Here is a 12,556-nt window from a genome sequence, read left to right on the forward strand (position 1 = left end):
TAGGCATTCTTTATAGATTTCCATCATGCTATAATAATGTGAGTTGATTTATTTCTCAACTAAATTAATCCCTGAATACTCATTGACCATGGATTGGTTTTCTGTGGTGGGAGACATTTGATCAACTGAAATAATACCACAGATGGAAGATCAATGGTGAATTGTGTTGATCCCCCCTTCCTTCCTTCCTTCCTTCCTTCCTTCCTTCCTTCCTTCCTTCCTTCCTTCCTTCCTTGTGTTCCTCTTCCCACATCCTCCCAATCTGTCCCAAAGGATTAGGGAACAGATCAGAAGAGTTTTGAAGATTATGAAGGGAAGACAATTTGGTGAAAATCATCTGCATTCCTTTCTATTTATAAGCATAATTCCTGGACTGCTCAGACTAACCCAAAATAATGTGGATCATAATTAATTCACATTAGCATAGTTTTGCACTGCCATTCTGAGAAGGTCATAACTATATTCTGAATCTTGAACTGGTATCTCATAGTTTGTACTTATACAGTAAAATAATAATAATAATATCCTTTTTTTTGCAAAAGACTGCCCTACTTAGAACAGTATACTTTGTATGGAGATACCTCCACATGGAGTCAACATCCATTCAACCAGACTGATATTCATTTGGACAAATAGAAATAATAATGTTTTATCTTATATTTTTAAATTATGTGTAAAGTAATATCATTTCCTAAAGTAATGTGAGAAATAAAAGATAGTCAAAGAACCATTATTCTCATGTTAGCAATATCAAAAAGTTAAGAATTTCTGGCTAAAGACTGGGATCTTAAGCAATGTTACTTGAATAGAAATCCATATAAATATTAGTGGCTCTAAATGAGCTTTATGGTTAATTAGATGGTTGCATCACAGTCTCTACGATCCTTGTCCAATATTCTAATATGGGGTAGCACATCTCATCTGAACAGGATTGCCCCTGCATGCATTCTAACAATTTGGATGAAGTTGGTGTTTGGAGCTTCAGAGAAAGGAAACCCTTCTCTGAGGCTCTACCCCCTGCATCGTAGCCTCAGTATTGTTTCCACACACACACACTCTGTATACATACATATATACACAGAAAGAGAGAGAGAGAGAGAGAGAGAGAGAGAAAATTAGCTTTCCTCATGTTATCTTCTCTTTGCCCATTCTTAGTTTAAATCATAGCAACTGACACACATAATCTGTAACAGCTGACATAGAAACCCATAAATGTAATGGTTCACTTGGATGTAATACTAAAGGTATAGTAAATGCTGACTCTGACAATTTTTTCACTAAAATAAGCACTTGGGTGGAGATCCTGACTGAAACCATGTACATAAAATAGGAAAGAAAAGCTTCTCTATCTGTCCCAAGCTGCTTAGTTTCCAAAATTCACCTGGTATGCCAATGGCCTCCCTTCCTTGGAAACTCTGTTTGTGTCAATGCCACCAGGAAAGCAGCATTCCTCGAATTTCCTGGGCAAAGGCTTTCCAAAGACTCCCCATGCTCATTTCAAGGCTACCATGTCGTCTCGTCATGCTTTACTGTCAATCCAGGAGAAAGAATCATCTGGGTATGCATACATGTGCAGATGACTTGGGAAGGTTCTCAAAGAAGCAGTGCCAAGGACATTATTGTCTCAACATCATGGTGTGCCACTCGTTTTTGCTGCAATCAAAACTTTCCTTATTTAATATAACATGCTTCTTATTTCCAAACAATTAAATTTCACAGCATATTGTTGAAGGGTAATTGTAGTGCTATGGTCTCCTTATTCTTATGTATTTATGTAACCATTAATATACTGCCATAATGTTTACATACATGCTTGAGAGCAATTATTAAGTCTCCTTAAGCTGTGAAATGTTGCAGTTGACAACCTGGCAAGGAATCACTTCCTCTGTGGTGTAATTAATATGAGTACACCTATTTTGAGGGAAGACTATACCTTAGACTTACATGCTTTGCAAGCCCCAAAATTATCTATTAGCAACAGACAGATGGATAGGAATGAGGAAAAATACCTGTGCCTGAGGCTCACTGCCAGTCAGAGTAATCATTTGAGGAAGGGACCAAAAGAATTAAATGTTGAGTTCTTGGCATCACCCTCTAGGTCTGGGAAAACTGCTTCCAGTTAGTGATCTGCATCAGTGGTTCTCAACTGGTAAAGTATGTAATACTGATGAAAAACAGAAGTAGTACAGGGGAGGCACAGGGAATATCATTGTAACGTTAACTGACTCTGAGTAAGGAAGGTGATCCATGTTTCTTTTGGGCCTGAGTTCTGAACTAAGGACTATGGACCTGAGAAGGAGGTTCAAGGATTGGGAAAGAAACATCTATACAACCAACAGGGTAATTGTTTCATTCATACATAACCTGACTGAAAAAGGATTGCATCATGGGCAAGAAGCTCACCCACAGCTAGGGATGTCTGTAAATGGGGCAGATGGCTTTATCTTATAGGGTTTGAATGCTCAACCTGCAGTCCCAGGTTTATATGTGGCTTCCAAAGTCTTGGTTGTCTCTCAGAGCCCCTCTAATAGCTATCACCAAACTGTAATTTTTAATTTGACAGAAAGAAAGAACTATTAAATATTCAGGAAAATAATCACATTAATTAATTAAGCTGAAATTAAATGTACATTAAATTAAATCTGTTTTTTAGCTAAGCCATGCCATTTGCTTGTCCTGGTCCTGCCCCGATTTTGGAATGTAATTTCCCCCAACAAAACATTCAAAATATAAATGTGGCCCTTCCTCTTAAAAAATACAGTTTTATTAATCTTCTCTTCAATTATTAAAGTCACTTTTGCCACAATTTGTGCATTGACCTTTCCTGGTCCCTTTTAGATATATTGCTCTTGGACCCTCTGTTACTGAATGTGCCTGGTGAGCTCAGAACTGTTCCAGGTTGTTTGTGCCTAACAGTGAACAATGTCTTACTTGAAATACTTTGTTTTAAATATGATTTAGCAAAGGATCGTTACCTTGTCGTGGTGCTGGAACTTGAGCACCTCAATGATGCCATGAGCTAAACCGTGAAGGGCCACCCAAGACGGGAAGGTCATGAGAGAGAGGTCAGACTAAATGCGATCCCTGGGGAAGGTAATGGCAACCCACCCCAGTATTCTTGCCATGAAAACTAAATGGATCAGTACAACCAGAGATATGTCGGTATACCATCGCAAGATGAGACCCCCAGGTCGGAAGATGGTCAAAATGCTACTGGGGAGGAACAGAGGATGAGTTCAACTAGCCCCAGACGTGATGACGCAGCTAGCTCAAAGCCGAAAGGACGGCTAGCGGCCGATGGTGCTGGTGGTGAACGGTGAATCCGATGTTCTAAGGATAAACACACCATTGGAACCTGGAATGTAAGATCTATGAGCCAGGGCAAATTGGATGTGGTTATTGGTGAGATGTCAAGATTAAAGATAGACATTTTGGGCGTCAGTGAACTGAAATGGACTGGAATGGGCCACTTCACATCAAATGACCACCAGATCTACTACTGTGGACAAGAGGACCACAGAAGAAATGGAGTAGCCTTCATAATTAATAGTAAAGTGGCTAAAGCAGTGCTTGGATACAATCCAAAAAACGACAGAATGATCTCAATTCGAATTCAGGGCAAGCCATCTAACATCACAGTGATCCAAATATACGCCCCAACCACAAATGCTGAAGAAGCTGAAGTAGAGCAGTTCTATGAGGATCTGCAGCACCTACTGGACAACACGCCTAAAAGAGATGTTATTTTCATCACAGGAGACTGGAATGCTAAGGTGGGCAGTCAAATGACACCTGGGATTACAGGTAAGTATGGCCTGGGAGAACAAAACGAAGCAGGACATAGGCTGATAGAATTTTGCCAAGACAAATTCACTCTGCATAACAAACACTCTCTTCCAACAACCTAAGAGACGGCTTTATACATGGACTTCCCCAGATGGACAACACCGAAATCAGATTGACTACATCCTTTGCAGCCAAAGGTGGCGGACATCTGTACAGTCGGTAAAAACAAGACCTGGAGCTGACTGTAGTTCAGATCACGAACTTCTTCTTGCACAATTTAGGATCAGACTAAAGAGATTAGGGAAGACTCACAGATCAGCTAGATATGAGCTCACTAATATTCCTAAGGAATATGCAGTGGAGGTGAAGAATCGATTTAAGGGACTGGACTTAGTAGATAGGGTCCCGGAAGAACTATGGACAGAAGTTCGCAGCATTGTTCAGGAGGCGGCAACAAAATACATCCCAAAGAAAGAGAAAACCAAGAAGGCAAAATGGCTGTCTGCTGAGACACTAGAAGTAGCCCAAGAAAGAAGGAAAGCAAAAGGCAACAGTGATAGGGGGAGATATGCCCAATTAAATGCAAAATTCCAGAGGTTAGCCAGAAGAGATAAGGAATTATTTTTAAACAAGCAATGCGTGGAAGTGGAAGAAGACAATAGAATAGGAAGGACAAGAGACCTCTTCCAGAAAATTAGAAACATCGGAGGTAAATTCCAGGCCAAAATGGGTATGATCAAAAACAAAGATGGCAAAGACCTAACAGAAGAAGAAGAGATCAAGAAAAGGTGGCAAGAATATACAGAAGACCTATATAGGAAGGATAACAATATCGGGGATAGCTTTGACGGTGTGGTCAGTGAGCTAGAGCCAGACATCCTGAAGAGTGAGGTTGAGTGGGCCTTAAGAAGCATTGCTAATAACAAGGCAGCAGGAGATGATGGCATCCCAGCTGAACTGTTCAAAATCTTGCAAGATGATGCTGTCAAGGTAATGCATGCTATATGCCAGCAAATTTGGAAAACACAAGAATGGCCATCAGATTGGAAAAAATCAACTTATATCCCCATACCAAAAAAAGGGAACACTACAGAATGTTCAAACTATCGAACAGTGGCACTCATTTCACATGCCAGTAAGGTAATGCTCAAGATCCTTCAAGGTAGACTTCAGCAGTTCATGGAGCGAGAATTGCCAGATGTACAAGCTGGCTTTAGAAAAGGCAGAGGAACTAGAGACCAAATTGCCAATATCCGCTGGATAATGGAAAAAGCCAGGGAGTTTCAGAAAAACATCTATTTCTGTTTTATTGACTATTCTAAAGCCTTTGACTCTGTGGACCATAACAAATTGTGGCAAGTTCTTAGTGGTATGGGGATACCAAGTCATCTTGTATGCCTCCTGAAGAATCTGTATAACGACCAAGTAGCAACAGTAAGAACAGACCACGGAACAACGGACTGGTTTAAGATTGGGAAAGGAGTACGGCAGGGCTGTATACTCTCACCCTACCTATTCAACTTGTATGCAGAACACATCATGCGACAAGCTGGGCTTGAGGAATCCAAGGCTGGAGTTAAAATCTCTGGAAGAAACATTAACAATCTCAGATATGCAGATGATACCACTTTGATGGCTGAAAGTGAAGAGGAACTGAGGAGCCTTATGATGAAGGTGAAAGAAGAAAGTGCAAAAGCTGGCTTGCAGCTAAACCTCAAAAAACCAAGATTATGGCAACCAGCTTGATTGATAACTGGCAAATAGAGGGAGAAAATGTAGAAGCAGTGGAAGACTTTGTATTCCTAGGTGCAAAGATTACTGCAGATGCTGACTGCAGTCAGGAAATCAGAAGACGCTTAATCCTTGGGAGAAGAGCAATGACAAATCTCGATAAAATAGTTAAGAGCAGAGACATCACACTGACAACAAAGGCCCGCATAGTTAAAGCAATGCTGTTCCCCGTTGTAACGTATGGCTGCGAGAGCTGGACCATAAGGAAGGCTGAGAAAAGGAAGATCGATGCTTTTGAACTGTGGTGTTGGAGGAAAATTCTGAGAGTGCCTTGGACTGCAAGAAGATCCAACCAGTCCATCCTCCAGGAAATAAAGCCAGACTGCTCACTTGAGGGAATGATATTAAAGGCAAAACTGAAATACTTTGGCCACATCATGAGAAGACAGGACACCCTGGAGAAGATGCTGATGCTAGGAAGAGTGGAAGGCAAAAGGAAGAGGGGCCGACCAAGGGCAAGATGGATGGATGATATTCTAGAGGTGATGGACTCGTCCCTGGGGGAGCTGGGGGTGTTGACAGCCGACAGGAAGCTCTGGCGTGGGCTGGTCCATGAAGTCACGAAGAGTCAGAAGCGACTAAACGAATAAACAACAACAAATGCGATTGTCCTTTCTGTCTTGACAGGTTTCATATATTTCTTATGTTAAAAAAAATAAGAAGCTCTTTCTGTAAAATAGTAGATTGTCATATATATCTGAGGCCAAGGCAAAGACCTGGCATGTCTGTTACTATTATTAGATGCTATTTTGAGGATATTTTAATTCCATTAAGCAACTTGGAGTACACTTTTATTGCCCACTGTTGGCTATAGCATATGGGAATTTTAATTTAAATACCATCAGTGTCTTTTGCCATCCTATTAGTTTACTTATTGCATAAGTTTGATCATTATGCTAAACAATTATTTATTTAATTACCTTTCATTGAATAAACCAGAATCTGCTAAATCATAAAACATGGCTTATAAACTGCAGTGACTAGGTTCACATAGCACACTAAGTTTGAATCAATGTGTCTTTACCAGCTGTCTATAAAACAATTAGGTGACTAATTTAATCTTCCTAATATTTTCACTGTGATGATTATTTACCAGTTGCCTCCGTTCCTAGACTGGGAGATTCTGATCATTGTCACACATGTCACTTTGTCACACAGTTGCTTCCTGGCTAGATTACTGCAGCACACTCTAGATTGGGCTGCCCTCTAATAGCACCTGGAAGCTTTAACTGATGCAGAATGCAACAGCGTCCACAGTCTTGGGTGCTTCAAAGTTCAGATGTGTAACACCGCTGCTGCTAAAGGTGTATTGGTTGCCTGTATACTTCCAGGTGCAATTCAGAGTGCTGGTTATCACCATGAAAGCCCTATATGATATGGGGCCAGGTTACTTGTGAAACCATCTATGTCTGAGAGTGTCTGCCTTTTCCACCAGATCTGACAAGGTAGGCATGCTCCAGGTTCCCTCTATCAAACAGTGCCATCTTGTAGGACGAAGGAATACTTGTCCTGTGGAACAGCTTCCCCTTGAGATTCAGATGGCTATAACACTCTTGGTCTTCCAGAAGGTTGTTAAAACTAGGCTTATCCTTCTAGTGCTAGGGTCAAGACGTTAGGGGAGCCCAATATCTGTGTGTCTTTAGGAATTTTTATGTGGTGCCTTTTTTCTTGAACTGTATTATTTTAATGGGTTATGGGGGTTTTTATGGTCTTTGTATGTATTGTTTTACCTCCCAAATGGGGGGCTGTATACATTTTCTGCTACTAAAATATTTTAGGAAGCTACTGGATATCAATAGGAGGTGGAATATGTATCAATGTGTCAGGCTCTGCCTGCGATCCAGTAAAGACACAGACGCTAGCGTAGGCTTAGGTTCTGGCTTTATTGAGGAACAGAGTGCATGCCTTTAAAAAGCTGAGAGTGAGGGGAGTGCGCCGGAATGGGATTTAAATAGCCCGCTCCGGTCAGCGCTCCACCCCACCTTATTCCAGGTGCGTCCCACGAGTCCCACCGGTTTCGTCCCTGTCAGGTGAGAGGTCGTTAAGCCCCCCTGTGCCCCAGGCGTCGCCTCGATCACCTTCCTGAATGGTAATGATTCATTGCCGGGCGATCAGGCTCTTAATCCTTTGACAGCTCGGGCGCGCCTCTCTTGTTGTTTAGTCAATTGCTTGTTGGCAACTTTGTATCACTGTTTTCCGTGCCGCCAGTCTTGGTTGTTACTTAGTTTCCTGCACCTGTTGCTTTCCTTTGTGTTTCATAGTTGCCTTTGCCTTAATCTGCCAGGGACCCATTTCCCTGTATTGTCATGCGAGCCGTTGCGATGTCACAAGTATCGCAACGGTGATCATGACACAATGTTTTGATGAATGGTGATTTTGAAGAGGTTTATATATTGGTATTCCGGGCATCTGCTTCAAGTTCTTAGACTAGAGTATAATGGGTAAGTGCCAGGTTCTTCAAGTATGCCTGGAAACAAACTGGAAACATATGCAGCTGTTTCAAGACCAGTATATGATGATCTGTAAAATGCACAGCATAAATCAGTAGAATTTTGTACTTGATTAAGTTTATGGACATTTTTCAAGGACAGCCCTAGAAATTATGTGCTACATTAATCTAAGCATAAGCTAATTGAATTGGACATGTGGCAGTATCAAACACCATGTTGTATATTGTAATTTGGAAGTTGGACCTTTGAACCTGACACTTTCATTTTGATTCCTGCTACTATTTATATAGTTTCTTTGCTCTGTATGAATTATTAGAAGAAGAATGGAAGAAAACACTTGAAAATAAAACAGAAACCATTCCTTGAAGAAACAGCATGTATGAAACTGAAATAGGAGACCAAGATGATAAGATAGGATATGTACCTTGAAATTATTTGAATGAACAGTAATATATTTTTTTAAAATTCAAATATCTTTCTAAGCAGTTCATTGTAACTTTCAGCTTCTGTTGAAAGGCACAAAGTACAAGCCTGTGATTTAAGGGAGGGGATATTGGGAGAGCAGAGAGAATGGTGAAATGTGTACTTTGCAACTTGATCAGTCAATTAATTTCTGAAAAAACATAACCTTGTGCCCTGTGTTTAAAATCTGAAAGCATGATAGTATGAATTCTTTATATATGGTTACAGTTTACGGTAACTCAGTTTGCTATTATTAATAAATAATCTCTCTAATCCCTGCTTCACTGTGTAGCCCATATATAAAGGAATGTGTTAATCTACAATTGTAAGTGTGCATGTTAAAATAGTAACATTTTCCAGCAACTGTGAACATTAAACAGTTTTGAATAATGTGATGCATTAGGGTACCCAAATAGCCAAGCAAAGCATTCATTATGTATCACAGCTATTTTTAATCGTGTATCTGTTGTAATCTTAAAGGCTGCATATTACAAGGATGTAGCCTCACTATCATTCTCAATTGGTTAAAATTCAGTTTGCTTTTTTAATTCTGAAAAATAGCTGCTTGAAATGCTGCCAAGTTTTAATGTTAAGATCATATGAATGCAATTATTTAGAATCTAAATCAGTTCTTACTTTATTGTATATCCTGTATTTTTGCATCTGGACACACTGAAAAGAGTGGTTTGGTTTGAACAGAACTTTGTAAGTGATTACATTCCTTTCTATTGGTGTCATAAGAGAATCTAACCATTTTTTCTTGAAAAATAATTGCCTTGGAATTTATCTGGGAGTCTTTCAGGATGCATTCTCCTTGTATAACAAGTGGGTGACATTTCTTCTATGGCTTTGTGCTTGCTGTGCAAATTAAAGCATTAAGACTATAGCTATATACAGTAGTCAAAGAAGCTAAGTAATATTCATAGTGAGCAAAACATGGTTGGATTACTGTAACATCCTTTACATGGGGTAGCCTTTGGATATGGCCTAGAAGCTACAACTGGTCAATAAATTAACTCTATCACATTGCAGGATAACACCAATTTTAAAATTGTGCCACTGGTTACCAATGCAAAGTTCTGGTTATCAAGCTTTATACAGCACACTGACAGGATATATCCAGTCCCATCTTGCCAGGATTGAATCTGTCCAATACAAACATTTCAAGAAGGCCTTTGAGATGCCACCCCTCTGCAAGAAATATGAGGGATGTGAAATAGGCTGAAGGCCTTTTCTGTAGCTACACCCATGCTCTGGAATTCATCTCCCCTGGAAGTCTATGCAGCACCATCCCTCATGGCATTTTGCAAAACAGTTAAAACAACTTTATTTCATTGTGCTTTTAATCCTGTTGTTTATGGACATTCATTCTGTAGTGGGTTGATCAGTTTCATGATGTTCTTTTTATGTATTTGCTTTACTGTAAACCATTCAGAGCTTCAGACTGAGGCAAGGTATAAAAATCACGAACTATCTATTCATGAATGAAGGTGAGCAGGACAGCTATGATGGAACTCACCCATTTGTTTGACCAAAATATGTGATGGTAAATACTGATCTTGAAGGCTACTTGAGAATTTGATCTTTTTTCCCTGTCCAGCTATTGAGATTAAAGCAGTCACTTTGACCATTTGTGGTAGCTTTCAATTAGCAGAAAGTGTTAATGTTTATATGAGGCAAGGCATTTCATTTTCACAGATCCCTAATTACCTTCACCTCCACTATGTGTGTATTTTTCATATAAAGGAAAACAAATATATTTATACTGGGTCTGTTAAGAGATCCAAATTAAAGGGCAAAATGTGATTCAGATCAGATATAGCACACAGGATTATATGGATGTGCACACAGGACTCTCAAGAGCATCTGTGTCTTTTCCTGGGTCCTGGCAGCTGTCCTTCACAGCTGGTATGTAATCCCAGGAAAAGTTATGTTTGCTTTAAAGTGTTCCCAAAGGAACTAATAGTCATGAACATACTGAGTCACACTTTGCTCATCTAATCTGGACCTCCGTACAGTTGAAAGATAGACATGTAGCTTCTCATTTGTAACTGGATCCTAGTCAGCTGCAAATTTTCCATTTCCGTTATCAAAATTAGAATTAGTTCCCTTTTGCTTTATAATTATAGTTCACCTAGTTTTATTTGCTGATCAGTTTGTTGTCGAAAGGAATATTGCATAGTTTCTTAATGAGCTCTTGCAAGCAGGAATAACGAGTAAGATAAAAATTTAATCTTTGAAGATTGTCTTAGGCCATTATTAATAGGATCCAGTTCCTCCACTGCTAATCTTGTGTGAGATAGAATTCTTGTGGCATTTTACTTCTTGTAAATGAGCATGCATTTCTTGTAGTTGGAAGTTTTCAACTGAATGTGGAAATGGGTGGCTGTAATTCATAGCCATGCTACAAGGGTCTGAGAGCCATTCATGAAGCTTGTGGGCAGCTGTGATCAATTAAAGATGAGGTTATTTAAATAATCCTGGTTATTTAAAATAATCCTGGAATGGGGATACTGTACACTGAGAAGTGTATCAGCAAAAATAAGCAGTCTCTCTCTCTCTCTCTACGCACACACACACACACACACACATATTTGAGTGCGATATCTGTGATACGTTTTAAACAATGTTCAGAATAAATGTTTAAATATCATTTCTATTTTTACTGTTCTTTTCTCCTTGTGGTCTAACATTTTTGAGTAAAGAAACAAAATGCAGGGAGAAAAGGAGTGTATAAAAGACATTAAAAACTGAGCACACATGTCTTTGCTTTTATTGAAGCTCAGTATGATTTTCTTGCATTTTCTTTTTCTCTTTTTGGAAGAAGAAAAATGCAGAAAAATGTCACAAGAAGCATGTAAAATCTATCATCCCAAGGAGGCACATATCAAGTTGATGAACACTATGTATAGCTACATAGTGCAAAATTCATAAAACTTAACGATTATATTAACTTAGTGAAAAAGCATCAATCATTTAATAACAGCCATTACTGAGGTAATAGTTGCTGGTGATTTGCAAAATACAAAGGGTAGTTTTCTGTTTATCTTAAAAATATACATTTTGGTGCATTTTAAACTATCCTTTGGCATTTTTCTCTTTTGAAAAAGTAATCAGAAAAAAGAGTTCAGAGTGATATTTTATATGCTCAAATCTCTTGGTTTGAAAATATGAACAGGTAGTATTTCTGTTTTTCCAAATGAGACTGTGGAGTGCTTTTTGTTTTTTATTTTGTGCTTTCAAGTCAGTGTTGACTCTGGCAACTGCCTGGACTAGTCCCTGAAGTTTTCTTGACAAGATTTCAGAAGTGGTTTGCCATTGTCTGCTTCCAAGGGGTGAGAGAAAGAGTGGCTGGATCAAAGTCACCCAGCCAGCTTTGTGCCTAAGGCGGGACTAGAACTCACCGTCTCCCGGTTTCTAGCCTGGTCCCTTAACCAGTAACCAAACTGTCTCTCTTTGAAGCATTTCCTACTCCATACCATATAAGTTACTGAAGTTAATGAAGATTTGGTAATTTGAAGTACTTGATTTTTATGGACTTCCTCAATTTATTAAGGCTACTTAATCATTACATATTAATATAAATCAATATTTCATCTCTTAGATTATTAATACTTTCATTCACAGCATCATAAATAACAGATTGATTTAAATGCTAGAAGTCAAGCATGAGTTGTCTTTCTATTTTCTTCATCTTTAAATAATTGTATTTTTGTCTACTGGGGAAAAGACACAATTAAAATGAAACCTGATATAACACATGTACACAGTATTATAGCAAAGAAATACTGTTCTTACTTGTGCAGTTTTATGCATATTGTGTATCATGCACGTCCTATGTGTGAATATTGAAAGGATTTTGGAAATCTTTCAGATTATTTATGCTATAAGATTAACTATTTATTCAATTGAATTTTAGGAGGAAACAGATTGAAGAGCCAACCTTTCCATTTGAACTGGGCTTGGATTTCACTGGAAAAAGAATATTACATTGTAGATGAGGATTCCAAGGTTCTAGAGGTAACCCTGAAACGTAGAGGATATCTAGGGGAAACTTCATTTGTTAG

The 12,556-nt window shown here is 39.0% G+C and overlaps 1 protein-coding gene across 1 annotated transcript in view; it reads left to right on the forward strand.

Annotated features, from left to right (window-relative positions):
- Positions 1-12,556, forward strand: part of FREM3 (FRAS1 related extracellular matrix 3) — a 75,704-nt gene that overhangs the window by 18,864 nt on the left and 44,284 nt on the right. The window contains exon 4 of the mRNA XM_063310723.1: positions 12,409-12,555. Within this exon, the coding sequence (XP_063166793.1) occupies positions 12,409-12,555 (147 nt within the window). The remainder of the gene's footprint in view (positions 1-12,408; position 12,556) is intronic.

This window comes from Candoia aspera, chromosome 8 (assembly GCF_035149785.1).
Source record: "Candoia aspera isolate rCanAsp1 chromosome 8, rCanAsp1.hap2, whole genome shotgun sequence".
In the NCBI taxonomy this organism is placed as follows: Eukaryota; Metazoa; Chordata; class Lepidosauria; order Squamata; family Boidae; genus Candoia; species Candoia aspera.